This window comes from Emydura macquarii, unplaced genomic scaffold, assembly GCF_026122565.2.
Source record: "Emydura macquarii macquarii isolate MOO-44397 ecotype Brisbane River unplaced genomic scaffold, CSIRO-AGI_Emac_v2 contig_2013, whole genome shotgun sequence".
Taxonomy (NCBI): Eukaryota; Metazoa; Chordata; order Testudines; family Chelidae; genus Emydura; species Emydura macquarii.
In genome coordinates, this window is record NW_027132150.1 from 295,639 (window position 1) to 313,803 (window position 18,165).

Consider the following 18,165-nt stretch of genomic DNA (forward strand, 5'->3'; position numbering starts at 1 on the left):
CATTGGTATTATTTCTCTCCCCTACACCAGGAATGAGTCCCGTGTCAGGTTGGTCAGCCACACTATGGTGACTCATTTCATCCTCTTAGGAATCCCTAAAATTGACGGCCTTCAGACCATCCCCTTCATCGTCTTCTTAGCTTTCTGCCTCTGTACCATGGTGGGAACTTGCTCATCTTATTAGCAATCCTCTCACACTCCCGCTTGTACACCCCCATGTATTTCTTCCTAGTATGATCTATAAGAACTGAGTAGAATAGAAGATGGTTGAATGGAAAAGAAGAAAGGAAAATTAAATTGAGTAGCATCAAATAGAATCGATGAAATATTAGAGTCCTGATTCTCCACACACTTTCACCAAACATATGATGGTTAGAAAGTTTTACCGTTGTAGATTAAGTTGTGGTGTGCTAACGAATAAATACATTATAATTTATTGAGATTGCTACTCTCTCTGCATTATCTCTGTTCCTCCAGGAATGACCCAGTCTCACATGGAAATGGAGAATCACACTGTGGTGCCAGAATTCATTCTCTTAGGGATACCCAACACCAAAGGCCATGAGACCCTCCTTTTCATTGGCTTCTTAGCTTTCTACCTCTGCACTCTTCTGGGCAATTTGCTCATTTTTTCAGCCATCCTCGCTGACTCCCGCCTGCACACCCCCATGTACTTCTTCCTCTGCAATCTCTCTGTGGTGGACCTTGGATTTGCCTCCATCACCACCCCTAAATTCCTGGTCAGTCTCTCGGGCAAGAGTAGAACCATCTCGCTGGGTGGGTGCATGTCTCAGGTCTTCTTCTACCAGTTCCTAGGCTGCACCGAGGGCCTGCTCTGCACCATCATGGCCTATGACAGGTACGTGGCCATCTGCCACCCGCTGCGCTACCTGATCATCATGAACTGGAGGGTGTGCGCCATCCTGGCTGCGGGGACCTGGATCAGCAGCTCCTTCCACGCCACCATTCTCACTAGCCTCACCTTCACGCTGCCCTACTGCGGGTCCAATGTGGTGGACTATTATTTCTGTGATATCTTCCCCGTGGCCAAGCTGGCCTGTGCGGACACATATGTCATTGAGACTGTGACATTTACCAACACTGGGGTAATGGCCATGACATGCTTCCTCCTCATACTCTTATCCTACGTCCACATCGTCTACTCCATCCTGAAGATGAACTCAGCTGAAGGGCGACGCAAAGCAGCCTCCACTTGCGCCTCACATGTGACGGTGGTGACGCTGTTCTTTGGGCCCTGCGCCGTCATCTACACGCAGCCACAACTGAGCAAAGTGGTGTCGATCGCTGTGCTGATCTTCTGCAACGTGGCCACGCCCATGCTGAACCCAGTCATCTACACGCTGAGGAACAAGGAGGTGAAAGAGGCTCTGAGAAAACTGAGATGGGGTCATAGAATCATAGAGTTGGAAGGGACCTTAGGAGGTATCTAGTCCAACCCCCTGCTCAAAGCAGGACTAACCTCAGTTAAATAATCCCAGCGAGGGATTTGTCAAGCCGCAGCTTAAAAACCTCTAAAGATGGAGATTCCACCACCTCCCTAGGTAACCCATTCCAGTGCTTCACCATCCTCCTAGTGAATAACTTTCTCCTCATGTCCAACCTAGACCTCCCCCCCTACAATGACCGCTCTTTGATGTGCTGCATCTGCAGAAGCAGCATGTGAGTGTGCATTGAAATATGTCTACAAATTCCTCCGCATGGCTCTTCAGTGGCTTATGTGAGAATCTGTCTCTCTCCTTCCCCATACAGCCTCACCTATCTATCTGGAGCTCTACAAATAATAGAAGTGCTCCTAATACATGTAGCTGTCTTGGATATGCTTTAGGACTGATATGTTCAAAGGTGCCTAAGGGATAGGCATTCTGAGTCAGCAATAAAATTAATAGGAATTGGAGATCCAAATCATGTAGCTGACTGAAAATCTCAGCCTTATTGCACAAATCAACCGATGCAAGGGCAGCATCTTCGCAAACTCAAGAAAGGGAAGAAAAAAATTCTCTTGATCATCTGGCATGAATTACATGTCAGCAGGAAGCTGTGCTAGAGAGCTGCCTAACAATCCTTGGATAACAGCTGGGTTTTCAGCATGTCCTGTATTTCAATGGATTTGTTGTAAACATTTTGAAAATCACCTAACTGATTTAGGTGATCCTATTTTCCTAAATCCATTTTCATAGAATCATAGAAGAATACGGTTCGAAGGAACCCAAGAGGTCATCTAGTCCAGCCCCCTGATCAAAGCAGGACCAACCCCAACCCCATCAGAAGTGATGGAGGCATTTAGGAGTCTAAGGTACGTCTTGACTGATGGCGGCACATTCACCACTGTCATATTGATCTATCGATTGAGTGGTCATTGAAGATGCCACGCACAACAGAAGTTAAGAAATTGACGGGAGTTACACAATCTACTCTGCGTAGCTTGCGTAACTCACGTCAACTGCCGCCGAATTTTAATGTAAATGTAGACCAGGCCTAAATCTCACTGAAAGGCCAAGGGATTGAGGCTTCTGAGGACCAGATTTCAAAGGCATTTAATCACCTAATAGGGTTTTCAAGAACACCTTGAGTGAGTCAGCCACCAGCCTCCCATTTACTTTCAATGGGAGTTGAGCACCTGAGCTATTTAAAAGCCTTAGTACATTCCACTAGGCAAATAAAACCCCTTTGTAAATCTAGACTTTAGGCCAGAGGATATTTAGACACCCCCTAGCAGGATTTTCAGGAGCATGCAGGCACCTAGTCCCTATTGAAATCAGGGAGAGTTAGATGTGTGGGGCCAGATTTTTAAAAGGAGGGAAAGAGAGTAATTTCCTGCAATGTTCTGGATAAACCTTACTGCATGAGCTTTAATACCTTGGAGGTGCACTGTATTAAAATGCAGCTGTGTGTGTTATTGTGAAGAGAAGAGACCCTGTTGTGGGGTTTGAGGGACTGATCACCTGACAGAGCCCACAGTGGAGCTGGGGTGATCTCTGCTAAGCTTATTAGCCTGCATGTAGGTTTTTTTATTGTTTTTAATAGGTTTTCTCTGTGGCGTTATTACTGTAAGAGTAAACCAGGCTTGCTTAGACAGAGCTGTGTGGTAAGTTGTACCTGAGGTAATTACACAGGGCACCACTTCTGAGGAGAGAAGCAAAGCAGGGCTGCTTAGGCAGAGAATCTTTTGAGGGAAAAACACAGTGAGGAGAACTAACTGTTCAGCATGGAAAGACCCCAGTCAGAAGGAGAGAGATGTGGGTCTCCACCCAAGAAAGGCAACGGCCAGGGAGCTGGGAGCTGAGAGCGTTGTCCCTTGCTGGATCATTAAGGGAAAATGCAGGTGCAGTTGCCCTGAACTTTAACAAAAATCATGGCCTAAACACCAAGATGCATTTGAAAATCCCATTATGTGCCTATTGGCACCTTTGAATACCTGGCCGTTGGGAGCCTATGTCCCACTGAATGTCAGTGAGAACTGGGCTCCTTAATGGCTTTTGAAAATGAGACTCTCTCCACTAAGTCACTTAGGAGGTTTTCTAAATTTTACCCTCTGCTCATACAGAGATAGAAAGGTAAATTAAATGTTAATAGGAGATTTAATTGATGTGAGAACTTTACACTCACACACTGTATTTTAGGGTTTGTGCTACGTATGTATTGTGTCTTCTGCATCCTTTGCACTTGAGTTTTGAGTAACATGCAATGTCTATGATATCTAAACCTGGGACTCAAATGCATATTTTTTTCTTGTTTCCCACCCTCAGCTGTTTTATTGGAACTTGTCTCTAAGTTGCCTGTGCTTGTTCTTGGTGTGCAAATTAAAAATAAACCTGGAAACCAGTGTGTGGAGAGGACTGGACCCATTTATAAGACTGGCAAATAAAAGTGAAATTTAACAAAACAGAACATGAAAGGAAAAAGAGTTGGACTTTGAGGCTGTGATTTCCAAAGGCCCAAAGAAGTTAAAAGTCTGCAGCAATTAGAAAATGAGTTCACTTCAGGCCCCTTTGAAATTTCCAACCTAAACTGGAAGTGTGATATTAGAACCTAGACAAGTGACTTAATCTCTTTGGGCTCAGTTCCCCACCTGAGGCATTGTGGTACAAATCATTCTTTTCTTCCCCCCCCTTTCTCCTGTAAGCTCTCTGGGGCAGGGTCTGTCTCTCACCGGTGTGGGTGCAGTGTCCATTATCCTCTCATGGCCTTCCACAAAAGAAAATTAATATTTTTGTGAATTGTCATCAACCAATGGGTTTTGGCCCATAAACGAAAAAAAAATAAAAATAAATGAAGAAAAGGCACCCGAGGCAGATAATGTGAAACATGCCACTTGTCCTTTTCCCTGCACGACAGTCCAGACTATCACAACACCCTGGTATTAAACACAGCCTTGACTGAGGGAGGAGCACCCCTCCTGAGTTGCCTGCACCACTCCCTGCACTGCAGCTCCCCTTTGCACGGCCCAGGCTCAGCCTGAATTTTCTCTGCTGTTTATTTGCCGTTGTCCAGGAAACCAATTTCCAAAGAGCCACAAACCCAGAACAGGGCGACTGAGCAAAGAGAACTTGGAATGGAAGAGAGGTGCACAGCTGTGGACATTGACTTTAAGAAGGGCTGTAACTTCTGATGGACAATGGGAAAGCTGCATTGACCACCAGGCTCTGGGCACTGGATGGCTGCAGGGGGAGGAGGAGGGAGAGCAGGTGGCTATAGTGTTTAGTAACTGAGAACTGTATCAACTCAAGACACCTACATTTAAAGAATTACTTGCAAAGCATTATCTTGTGGCTAAGACAAAGGAACGGGAAACAGGAGATCTGGGTTCAAGTACATAGAATAATAGAATATTAGAGCTGAAAGAGACCTCAGGAGGTATCTCCTCCAACCCACTGTTCAAAGCAGGACTAACCTGAGCAAAATTATCCCAGCCAGGGCTTTCTCAAGCCACAGCTTAAAAATCTCTAAAGATGGAAATTCCACCACCTCCCTAGTTAACCCATTCCAGACTTCACCACCCTCCTAGTTAAAAACTTTTCCTAATATCCAACCTAGACCTTCCCCACTGCAACTTGAGACCATTGCTCCTTGTTCTGTCATCTGCCACCATTGAGAAGAGCCTAGCTCCATCCTCCCTGGAATCCTGCTTCAGGTAGTAACTCACTTAACTATTTTGTGCCTCAGTTTCCCCATCTCTTAAACAGGGACCATTAAATAACTTGTCTCTCTCTTCCATTAAATTTGTATCCATTTCAGACAGTGACAACCTCTTATTATCTGTCCATTCAACACCCAGAAGCAAGGGGCCACATCTGAGTTCCAGTCTGTAGGTCCTACCATAATACCAATGATAAGAATCAGAGGCAACCCAGGGTGGGGACACGAGGTGTCACATGCATGCAGATTTCTGCCAGGGTTTGCTGGCCAGGCCCCCCATCCCTGTCCAGCGGCTCCTGGAGCAGGCTGCAAGCTGTGGCCACGGAGAGACAGAGAAGCGAACACTTTTCTGTGGAAGCTGCAGGGATGGTCAGCAGAGAGTAAATCTTGTGAGTGTGTTTGAACTGTGCCCTGTACCCAGGCCACAGACGCCTCTGATAAGAACAATGAGAACAAAAATGAAAAGAGTAAAATGCAGCTCCAGCCCTGCTGTTCGTGGCAATGACACAATGAACTCAGCTGGTGCCAGCCAAGAGTAACCTCGGAACTGCTACTGTGACTGTGACTGTGTCGGGGATAATCTGTCTACAGAGACAAATTATAACTTCTGCCTTCTGCCACTTCATTCCAGCTCCCAAATAAGATGCCCACCACAGGAACAGCAAGAAATGACAGCGATGAAAAGAATTGCAAATGGCCTTACTGACACTGCTCTGCTATGGCAGCAGCAAACGGATCCATGAGCTCAGTGCTGACAAACCCCTAACACAGCCCTGCTTTCCTGGCTCTGTCACACCCTCTGTGTGTGGGGTCTATGGACTGGTTTAGGTTACAGGCTATGCCAGTGATGTAGCTAACCACTGCTAAGCCTTCAGCATCGAGGTACAATAGATGTGCAAGACGAGCCTTACCTGGCTAGCGAAGGGGCAGGTTTGTTAAGTTAAATCAACCTTAATCCTCTAAAGATCCTTTCCCCCCACGAACACTGGTTGTGCAAAGGGTCGGGTAAGAGAACATGCCCGGGACCTAGAAAGATGCAGAGTGATGTTCATCCCAGTGAAAACAGAAGGGATGGTGTTGGGGTAATGCTCAGACTGGAATCCTAGCCATCTGGGTCAGATTCCCGGCTCTTCTGCAGACTCATTTTTTGACCTCAGACAATTCAATCAGCCTGAGATTTTCAAGAAAGCCAATAGGAGTTAGGAGCCCAATGCCCACTGCACTAGAATGAGTTTTGGGAGCCTGGCTAATTTGAAAATGTCACCTTCATATTCTCTGTGCCTCAGTTTCCCCTTGTAAAATGGGGCAAGTAACACTTCCTATGTTTGTGAACTGTTAAAGGCAGGGACAGTCTCACGCTGTGTGTGATCAGCACCCAGAACATTGGGGCCATGATCTTCCTGGAGTTGCTAGGGACCACAATACTGCCAGTCTGTACTGGATTGCAAAAAGTGATGCCAATGGGACCTATGGTGCATGTGACCTATGCTGTCCATCTGCACAGCGCTGACTTTCACCCTCACAGACAATCACACAACTGCATGACTACATCCACGTGCACAAACAGACAGAAAGGCGCAAGGGAAGAGGCTAATACGAACCAAGGAGTAAGCTCTGTTGGTGACAGAGACCACTAGCTGAACACCAGGCCCAGTTCACTCCTATTTCACACTCCTGGATGGAATTTGCTGGCTTGTTTTACATTGCGGGAGAGACTAGATGATAACTAGCATCCCATGTCCCCTCATCATTTATGGGTTAGATTCTCAGCTGGTGTAAATCTACATAGCTCCTTTGATTCCAATGGAGTTAGTCCTGATTTACACCACCAGGGTGAGTGACAGAGGGGAATCAGCCCCATTGAAGCCAATGGAGTCACTCAGGATTCAGATCATGGCTAGTGAGTGGAGAATCTGCAGTCTGGTGGAGCTGAGGATCCGGCCCTTTCAGTTTAATAGTGCTACCCTTATTAATGCCAGCTGAGCAGCTGGTCCTGGGAGTCTGTGATTGTCCTCTAAAATGATGCAAAACCTCAGTTAATTGGCGACTCTGCTGAGGTCTCAGACCTGGAGCCTAGAGGGGATTGAGAGACCAGGTCTCCAAGGGACCTTGGGTGATTTAAAGACCATGGACAGCCTTAAGGCTCTGGGAAGCTGTGAAAAAGCTCTAAGGCTCTGCAGCAGCCTGTGGCGATATTTGGTGGACATCCCTGGCTAACTTCGGAGACGATTAGGTCTGCAGGCTGGATAACAAAAGACCACACCAGGCACCTCTCCTGTGTGATGTGTTGTTTTGGTTAAGAAATCTGGACGCTTCTACACAGGAGTCACGGCCAGGGGGAAGAGGAAAAATTGCATTCAGCTGGATCGTCCTCTCCCAATGCAGCCAGTGTAAGAGTCCTGGTCTGGTATAGATTTTCTCTACGTGCCTCAGTCTCTTCCTATCTTGAAATCTGTCAGTCTCCGCCTCACTCGAGGAAGAGGTCCCCCAGATGTTTTCTTTATAGTAAAAAACGTCCATCCTATCTGCCTGTCTCTGTTGTGGATGTGTATCATTTATCTCACTCTCTCTGCTAATCTCTGTGTGGCTATGTACACACTACAGCTTAGGTCGGTATAAGTTACGTTGTTCAGGGTGTTGAATAAGCCAATGTAAGTTACACGAACCTAAGCGCTGGTGTGGACAACTCTGTGTCGTCACGAGAACTTCTCCCACTGACATAGCTACTGCTGCTCGCGGGGGCTGGAGTATTTAAGTTGACAGTAGAGCTCTGTCCCATCGGCTTAGCCTGTCTGTACTAGCAGTGCTACAGTGACACTGCTGTAAGCTCTGTAGTGTAGCCAGCATGTGATAACCCAGCACGTCAGCTTCTCCCTTTCAGCAGCAACTCTCATGCATGGGAAAAGCTCCTTGAGAAAATGCAAATAGACACTTCATTTTTGTCCTTCAAATCTAACCTTAAAAATCCTCTGTTGTGATATTCACAGAACACAGCCTGCTGATCAAGGGTGAGCAGATGACAAGCTGTCACTATTCCTCTTCTTTTTTCCCTTTCCCTCTCTCTCTAACCGCCACAAAAAACCCCAAACAAGTCATATTATTAAGAAAGCGGGGGCAATCCTTCACGAAATTCATTTGTTCATATGTTGAATCCTCACCCTCTCTTTTAACACAAACACATAGCAGTATGACATTTATAAAAACAAATCCCTGCCAAAGTAAATTTCTCCACTGCACACACAATAATCCCTGTGCAGAGAAGATGTGAGAAAGAGCAAACCACATATGATAAACATTGGTCACATCACCTCATCCACCAATGGAAGGCTCTAAGATGCTGTGGTGATAAAGATGGGGTAAGAGCCTCTATAGAATAGAGTTGAAGAAATTAGAACAGGAGAGGACAGAAGAAAAGAAACTGGAATCGAGTAGGATAGAATAGGACATCCCCTTTGTCTGTTCGTCTTTGGATAGTAAGATTTTCAAGGCAGATGCTTTCTCTTTCTGTGTTCTGCACTGCACAGTGAGGACCTGATCCCAACAGGCATGAGAATGATGTAAATATAAACTACTACGAAAGGAAGGGAGTACTGGGGTGACATGCAGAAAAGATGCAGCAGTGGAACTAAGTGTGAGCATTGCAGCAATAGGATGATAGCTATTTATGTTTCACTAACTCATTGATATTATTTCTCTCCAGTACCCGAGGAATGAGTCCAATGTGGGATTGGCCAACCATACTGTGGTGAGTCATTTCATCCTTTTAGGAATCCCCAACACTGACGGCCTTCAAGCCATCATCTTCGTCGTCTTCTTAGCTTTCTACCTCTGCACCCTGCTGGGAATCTGCTCATCTTATTAGCCATCCTCTCTGACTCCCACCTGCATACCCCCATGTATTTCTTCTTTGTATGATCTTATAAGAACTGAATAGAATAGAAGATGGTTGAATGGAAAAGAAGAGAGGAAAAGTAAATTGAATAGATTCAAATAGAATCATTGAAATATTAGTCTCTTGATTCTCCACTCACTTTTACCAAACTTATGATAGTTAGAAAGATTTACCCTTGTAGATTAAGTTGTGGTGTGCTATGAATAAACAAACCAGAATTTATTGAGATTGCTAATCTGGCTGTATTATCTGTGTGCTTCCAGGAATGACCCAGTCTCGCATGGAAATGGAGAATCGCACTGTGGTGTCGGAATTCATTCTCTTAGGGATACCCAACACTGAAGGCCATGATACCATTCTTTTCATCGGCTTCTTAGCTTTCTATCTCTGCACCCTCTTGGGCAACTTGCTCATTTTTTCAGCCATCCTCGCTGACTCCCACCTGCACACCCCCATGTACTTCTTCCTCTGCAATCTCTCCGTGTTGGACATTGGATTTGCCTCCATCAACACCCCTAAATTCCTGGTCAGTCTCTGGACCAAGAGTAGAACCATCTCGTTTGGCGGGTGCACGTCCCAGGTCTTCTTCTTCCACTTCATAGCCAGCACGGAATGCCTGATCTACACCGTCATGGCCTTTGACAGGTACGTGGCCATCTGCCACCCGCTGCGCTACCTGATCATCATGAACTGGAGGGTGTGCGCCATCCTGGCTGCCGGCACCTGGGTCACCAGCTCCTTCCACGCCACCATTCTCACCAGCCTGACCTTCACGCTGCCCTACTGTGGTCCCAATGTGGTGGACTATTTTGTCTGTGACATCTTTGCCGTGGCCAAGCTGGCCTGTGCGGACACGTACATCATCGAGACCGTGACCTTTACCAACACTGGGGTCGTGCCCATGACCTGCTTCTTCCTCATCCTCGTATCCTATGTTCGCGTCTTCTACTCCATTTTGAAGATGAACTCATCCGAAGGGCGACGCAAAGCAGCCTCCACTTGCGCCTCACATCTGACGGTGGTGATGCTCTTCTTTGGGCCCTGCGCCGTCATCTACACGCAGCCACAGCTAAGCAATGTGGTGGCGACCGCTGTGCAAATCTTTGGTGACGTGGCAACGCACATGCTGAACCCGGTCATCTACACGCTGAGGAAACTGACAGGGGGTCTGGTGACTGCACGTTGATGTGCTGCATCTGCAGAACTAGCATGTGGGTATGCATTGAAATATGTCTACAAATTTTCCGCATGGCTCCTCAGTGGCTTGTGTGAGAGTCTCTCCTCTTCCCCATACAGCCTCACCTATCTATCTGGAGGTCTACAAATCATAAAAGTGCTTCTAAAAGCATCTAGTTCTCTTGGACATGCTTTAAGGCTGACTTGTTGAAAGCTGCCTAAGGGATAGGCACACTCAGTCTGCATTAAAATTAATAGGAATTGGAGATTCAAATCTGGTAGCTGATTTTGAAAATCTCAGCCTTACTGCACAAATGTACAGATGCAAGGGCAGCATCTTCTGCGAACTCCAGAAAGGGAAGAAAAAAATTCTCTTCATCATCTGGCAGAAACCACATCAGCAGGAAGCTGTGCTGGAGAGCTGCCTAACGTTCCTGGGAGAACAGCTGGGTTTTCAGCACATCCTGAAGATCAACAGATTTGTTGTAAAAATTTTCAAAACCACCTAAGTGGTTTAGGAACCTAAATCCCATTTTCATAGAATAATAGAAGAACAGGGTTGGAAGGGACCTCAGGAGGTCATCTCGTCTGGCCCCATGCTCAGAGCAGAACCTACTGCAATCCCATCAGTAGTGATGTAGGTATTTAGCAGTCTAAGGGCACGTCTTCACTGATGGAGAAATTCGCCGCCGTCAGATCGATCTAACTGGATCAACAGAGCGGTCAGTGAAAATGCTGCGCACAATGGAATTCCACTAGGCACACAAAGCCCTTTGTAAATCTAGACGTTAGGCCAGAGGGTATTTAGACACCTAGCAGGATTTTCAGAAGCCTGTAGGCACCTAGCCCCCACTGAAATCAAGCGGAGTTGGATGTCTGGGGCCAGATTTTTAAAAGAGGGACAGACAGCAATTTCCTGCAATGTTCTGGATAAACCTTACTACATGAGCTTTAATACCTTGGAGTTGCATTGTATTAAAATGAAGCTGTGTGTGTGTTATTGTGAAGAGAAGAGACCCCGTTGTGGGGTTTGAGGGACTAATCACCTGATACAGCCCACAGTGGAGCTGGGGTGATCTCTGCTAAGCTTATTAGCCTGCATGTAGGTTCTTTTATTGTTTTAATAGGTTTTCTCTGTGGTGTTTCTCCTTTAGAATGAACCAGGCTTGCTTAGACAGAACTGTGTGGTAAGTTGTATCTGAGGTAATTACATAGGGCACCACTTCTGAGGGGAGAAGCAAAGCAGGGCTGCTTAGGCAGAGAATCTTTTGAGGGAAACACACAGTGAAGGGAACTGTTCAGTCTGGAAAGACCCCAGTCAAGAAGGACAGAGATGTGGGTTTCCACCCAAGAAAGGCAAAGGCCAGGGAGCTGTGAGCTGAGAGCATTGGCCATAATGGACAATTAAGGGAAAATGCAGGTGCAGTTGCCCTGAACTGTAACAAAAATCATGGCCTAAACAGCAAGATAAGTTTGAAAATCCCACTTTGTGCCTATCTGCACCTTTGAAAATCTGGCCGTTGGGAGCCTATGTCCCACTGAATGTCAGTGAGAACTGGGCTCCTTAATGGCTTTTGAAAATGAGATTTACTCTCCTAAGTCACTTAGGTGCTTTTCTACATTTTACCATCTGCTCAGACAGAGATAGAAAGAGAGAAAAAGGAAGAAAGTATGTGAATAGAAGATTTTAATGGGTGTGAGAACTTTACACGCATCACACGCACTGTATTTTGGGCTTGTGCTATGTATGTATCGTGTCTTCTGCATCCATTGCACTTGAATTTTGAGTAACATGCAGTGTGCATGAAACCTAAACCTGGGACTAAACTGAGGATTTTTTCTTGTTTCCCAGCCTCAGCTTTTTTACTGGAACTTGTCTGTAAGTTGCCTGTGCTTCTTCATGCTGTGCATATTAAAAATGAACCTGGAAACCAGTGTGTGGAGAGCACTGGACCCATTTATGAGACTGGCAAATAAAAGTGAAATTTAACAAAACAGAACATGAAAGGAAAAAGAGTTGGACTTTCAGACTGTGATTTCCAAAGACCCAAGGAAATTAAATGTTTGCGGCCATTAGGAAACTAAGTCCGTTTAGGCCCCTTTGAAATTTCCAACCTAAACTGGAAGTGTGATATTAGAAGTTAGAGAAGTGACTTAATCTCTTTGGGGCTCAGTCCCCATCTGAGGCATTGTGGTACAAATCACTCTTTTCTCCCACCCATTTCTCCTGTAAGCTCTCTGGGGCAGGGTCTGTCTCTCACCGGTGTGGGTGCAGTGCCCATTACCCTCTAATGGCCTTCTACAAAGAAAATTAATATTTTGTGAATTGTCATCAACTCTTATGAAGTGGGTTTTGGCCCATAAATGAAAAAATATTAAGATAAATGAAGGAAAGACACCCGAGACGCATAATGTGAGCCATGTCTCCTTCCCTTCTCCCTGAAGGACAGTCCACACTACCACAACATCCCAGCATTAAAAACAGCCCTGACTGAGGGAGGAGCGCCCCTCCTGAGTTGCCTGCACCACTCCCAGCACTGCAGCTCCCCTTTGCACAGCCCAGGCTCAGCCTGAATTTTCTCTGCTGTTTCTTTGCCATTGTCCAGGAAACCAATTTCCAAAGAGCCACAAACCCAGAAGAGGGCGACTGAGCAAAGAGGACTTGGAATGGAAGAGAGGTGCACGGCTGTGGACATGGACTCTAAAAGCGGCTGTAACTTCTGATGGACAATGGGAAAGCTGCATTGACCTCCAGGCCCTGGGCACTGGATGGCTGCAGAGGGAGGAGGAGGGAGAGCAGGTGGCTATAGTGTTTAGTAACTGAGAAATCAATACACCTACATTTAAAGAGTTCATGGGAATTATTTGCAAAGAATTATCTTGTGGCTAAGACAAAGGAGTGGGACACAGAAGATCTGGGTTCAAGTACATAGAATAATAGAATATTAGCGTTGGAAGGGACCTCAGGAGGTATCTAGTCCAACCCCCTGTTCAAAGCAGGACTAACCTCAGCTAAATCATGCCAGCCAGGGCTTTGTCAAGCCGCAATTTGAAAACCTCTGAAGATGTAGATTTCACCCCCTGCGTAGGTAACCCATTCCAGTGCTTCACCACCCGCCTAGTGAAGAACCTTTTCCTAATATCCAGCCTAGACCTTCCCCACTGCAACTTGAGACCATTGCTCCTTGTTCTGTCATCTACCACCACTGAGAACAGTCTAGCTCCATCCTCTCTGGAACCCCCTTTCAGGTAGTTAAAGGCTGCTTTCAAATCCCCCCTCATTCTTCTCTTTTGCAGACTAAACAAGCCCAGTTCCCTCAGCCTCTCCTCATAAGTCTTGTGCTCCAGCCACCAAGTCAGTTTTCTTGCCCTCCTCTGGACTCTCTCTAATTTGTCCACATCCTTTCTGTAGTGGGCGGGTTCTGTGGAAGATTCCCTATTTGACCTGGAGTAACTCACTGAATTGCTTTGTGCCTCAGTTTCCCCATCTGTTATACAGAGATCATTAAATCCTTTGTCTCTCTCATCCATTAAATGTGTATCCATTTCAGACAGTGACAGTCTCTTACTATGTGTCTGTGCAACACCCAGCAGAAAGGAGCCCACAACTGAGTTCCAGTCTGTAAGTCCTACCATAATACCAATGATAAGAATCAGAGGTGACCCAGGTTGGGGGCACGAGGGCTCAGGTGACCGTGCAGATTTCTGCCAGGATTTGCTGGCCAGGCCCCCTTCCTGTCCAGCAGCTCCTGGAGCAGGCTGCAAGCTACGGCCATGGGAAAATGGACAAGCGAACACTTTTCTGTGGGAGCTGCAGGGAGAGGCAGCTGAGAGCAAAGCATGTGTGTGCCTTTGAACCATGCCCTCTGCAACAGCAGGTCCCAGCCGCCTCTGATAGGAGCAGTGAGAACACAAATAAAAATAGTAAAATGCAGCTCCGGCCCTGCTCTTCATGGCAATGACACATGGAACTCAGCTGGTGCCAGCCAAGAGTAACCTGGGAGCTGCTACCCAGCACAGTGATAATGGCCCCCCTGGGCATTCATTAGAATACCTGCATTTTAATTAACCACAAAGGCCATTGCACATCATGGTATGTTATGACTGATTTGGGGAAAATCTGTCTACAGAGAATAATTATAACTTCTGCCTTCTGCCACTTCATTCTGGCTCCCAAATAAGATGCCCACCAGAGGAATAGCAAGAAATGACAGTGATGAAAAGAATTGCAAAGGGCCTTACTGACACTGCTCTGCTATGGCAGCAGCAAACGGATCCATGAGCTCAGTGCTGACAAACCCCTAACACAGCCCTGCTTCCCTGGCTCTGTCACACCCTCTGTGTGTGGGGTCTATGGACTGGTTTAGGTTACAGGCTATGCCAGCGATGTAGCTAACCACTGCTAAGCCTTCAGCATAGAGGCACAATAGATGTGCAAGACGAGCCTTACCTGGCTAGCGAAGGGGCAGGTTTGTTAAGTTAAATCAACCTTAATCCTCTAAAGATTCTTTCCCTCCCCCCCCATGAACACTGGTTATGCAAAGGGATAGGTAAGAGAACATGCCAGAGACCCAGAAAGACACAGAGTGATGTTCATCCCATTGGAGAGAGAAGGGATGGTGTTGGGGGTAATGCTCAGACTGCAATCCTAGCCATCTGGGTCAGATTCCCGGCTCTGCCACAAACTCCTTTTGTGACCTTAGACAATTCAATCAGTCTGAGATTTTCAAGAAAGCCAATACGAGTTAGGAGCCCAATGCCCTCTGCACTAGAATGAGTTTTGGGAGCCTGGCTCCTTTGGAAATCTCACCCTCAACTTCTCTGTGCCTAAGTTCCCCTTGTAAATTGGGGCCGGTAACACTTCCTGTTTGTGAACTCTGAGAGGCAGGGACTTTCTCACGCTGTGTCTGAGCAGCACCCAGAACACTGGGGCCATATCTTCCTGGAGTTGTTAGGGATCCCTATACACTGCCAGTCAGTACTGAATTGCAAAAAGTGATGCCAAGTGGTGCATGGGACATATCCTGTCCATCTGCACAGCGCTAAGTTTCACCCTCACAGATAATCACACAACTGCATGAATACATCCATGCGCACAAAGAGTCAGCAGAGACACGTGATAAGTAGTTTATACAAACCAAGGAAAAAGCTCTGCTGGCGACAGAGACCACTCGGTGAATAGCAGGCCCAGTTTCCTCCTATTTCACACTCCTTGGTGGAATTCGCTGCCTTGTGTTACACGGCGGGAGAGACTAGATGATAATTAACATCCTATGTCCCCTTATCATTTATGGGTTAGATTCTCAGCTGGTGTAAATCTACATAGCTCCTTTGATTCCAATGAAGTTAGTCCTGATTTACACCCCCAGACTGAGTGACAGAGGGGAATCAGCCCCTTGTGGTACGGTGTGCTGGTCACCAATGTTTATCAATGTAGGCTGTGTGCGTGTGTCCCTGTGTAGATGCTGTCCCAGCTCTGGCCAGGAAACCGAGACGGTTCTCACGATCGAATGAATCGACACGACCACGGATTAGCTGAGCAATGAAGTCACCCAGGCCAGGTTTATTGCGTGAGGCACAATAAGAAATGACCCACAGAGTATCTCTGGGTCAGTTTCACATAGGCAGCGTTACAATGGCCACGGCCCAACAGCGGGACTTTCCGTTATCCCCTAGACCAGACGTCGGTATTCCCTCTGACACTCTCTTTTATACATTGTTTCATACAATTTTGTTCCACCCCTCTTGACGTAGTCTAATACCACCTTTTTCCGGTAATTGGCTGATTTTGGAAAAAAAACTTCATTTATTACTTTTTAGTCATTTCTATTCATCCAAGTGTCATTTTAGGAAGTTAGTATCTTGGTACCTCTTATACCTGCTACATACTTTAATGTTTTGACAGCACTTTTCTGTGCCAATTTCAGCTAGCTTGGTTTTTTCCACTTATATTCCTGTTCACTCCATTTTTTCCACTTAGGCCTTTAGCCTGTTTTACAGGCCTTAAGGTCTCACTTCTTACTACACCCCTTTGAACCCAATGGAGTTACTCAGTATTCAGATCATGGCGAGTGAGAGGAGAATCTGCAGTCTGGTGGAGCTGAGGATCTGGCCCTTTCAGTTTAATAGTGCTACCCTTATTTATGCCAGCTGAGCAGCTGGTCCTGGCGGTCTGGGAGTGTCCTCTAAAATGATGCAAAATCTCAGTTATCTGGTGACTCTGCTGAGGTCTCAGACCAGGAGCCTTGAGGGGATTGAGAGATCGGGTCCCAAAAGGACCTTGCGTGATTTAGAGACCATGGACAGCCTAAAGGCTGTGGGAAGCTGTGAAAAAGCTCTGGGGCTCTGCAGCAGCCTGTGGTGATAGGTTGTGGACATCCCTGGCTAGCTTTGACAATGATTAGGCCTGCAGGCTGGATAAGAAAAACGCAGACTGGGCACCTCTGCTGTGTGATGTGCTGTTTTGGTTAAGAAATCTGGACGCTTCTACACAGGAGTCACGGCCAGGGGGAAGAGGAAAAATTGCATTCAGCTGGATCGTCCTCTCCCAATGCAGTCAGTGTAAGACAACTGGTTTGGTAAAGATTTTCTCTCTGTGCCTCTCTCTCTTCCTGTCATGAAATCTGTCAGTCTCTGCCTCGCTCAAGGACGATGTCACCAAAATATTTTCTTTAGAAAATAATCCATCCATCCATCTGTCCGTGTTTCTTTCTGCAGTACCTGTCTGTCTGTCTCTATTGTGGATGTATATCTCCCTCTCTCCGTTAAGCTGTGTGTGGCTATGTACACACTACAGCTAAGGTCAGTATAAGTTACATTGTTCAGGGGGCTGAATAAGCCAGCGTAAGTTACACGGACCTAAGCGCTGGTGTGGACAACTCTGTGTTGATGGGAGAGCTTCTCCCACTGACATAGCTATTTCTGCTCGTGGGGGCTGGAATATTGAAATTGACAGTAGAGCTCTGTCCCATAGGCTTAGCCTGTCTGTACTAGCAGTGCTACAGCGACACTGCTGTAAGCTCTGTAGTGTAGCCAGCATGTGATCACCCCAACAGCACCTCTCATGCATGGGGAAAACTCCCTGACAAAATGCAGATAGACACTTCATTTTTGCCCTTCAAATCTGACCTTAAAAATCCCCTCTGTTGTCATATTCACAGAATGCAGCCTGCTGATCATGGCTGAGCAGATGACAAGCTGTTGCTGTTCCTCTTTCTTCCTTTTCCCTTTTTCCCATAAAACCCCCAAACAATTCATATAATTAACAACGCTGGGGCAATTCTACACCAGATTATTTTGTTCATATGTTGCATCCTCACCCTCTCCTTTAACACAAACACAGAGCAGCACCTACATTGATAAAAACGAATCCCTGCCAAAACAAAGTACTCCACTGCACACACAATAATCTCTCTGCAGAGAGGATGAGAGATAGAACAAAGCACATATGACAAACGTTGGTCACAACACCTCATCCACCAATGGAAGGCTCTAAGATGCTGTCGTGATAAAGATGGGGTAAGAGCCAATATAGAATAGAGTTGAAGAAATTAGAACAGGAGAGGAGAGAAGAGAAGAGAAGAAACTAGACTAGGGTAGAATAGAATAGGACATCCTATTCTATTCTAAATAGAACAGTTTAATACAGTCTTCCAGAGTATTTTTATCAGCAAGTTAAAGAAGTATGGGTTGGATGAATGGACTATAAAACGGATAGAGAGCTGGCTAGATCACTGGGCTCAACGGGTAGTGATCAATGACTGTGTCTAGCTGGCAGCGAGTCACAAGCAGAGTGCCCCAGGGGTCAGTCATGGAGCCAGTTTTGTTCAACATCTTCATCAATGATCTGGAGGATGGGGTAGATTGTACCCTCAGCAAGTTTGCAGATGATACTAAGCTAGCGGGAGTGGTAGATACCCTGGAAGGTAGGGATAGGATAC

At 46.3% G+C, this 18,165-nt stretch overlaps 2 protein-coding genes across 2 annotated transcripts; both read left to right on the forward strand.

Annotated features, from left to right (window-relative positions):
• The first annotated feature begins 494 nt into the window (after positions 1 to 494).
• LOC137159927 (putative olfactory receptor 10D4) lies at positions 495 to 1,451 on the forward strand. Its single transcript, XM_067558398.1, has one exon. The coding sequence runs from the start codon at positions 495 to 497 to the stop codon at positions 1,449 to 1,451; it is 957 nt and encodes a 318-aa protein (XP_067414499.1).
• Positions 1,452 to 9,329: 7,878 nt separating this feature from the next.
• On the forward strand, positions 9,330 to 10,235 carry LOC137159928 (olfactory receptor 10D3-like). The gene has a single exon (XM_067558399.1). The coding sequence runs from the start codon at positions 9,330 to 9,332 to the stop codon at positions 10,233 to 10,235; it is 906 nt and encodes a 301-aa protein (XP_067414500.1).
• Positions 10,236 to 18,165: the final 7,930 nt, after the last annotated feature.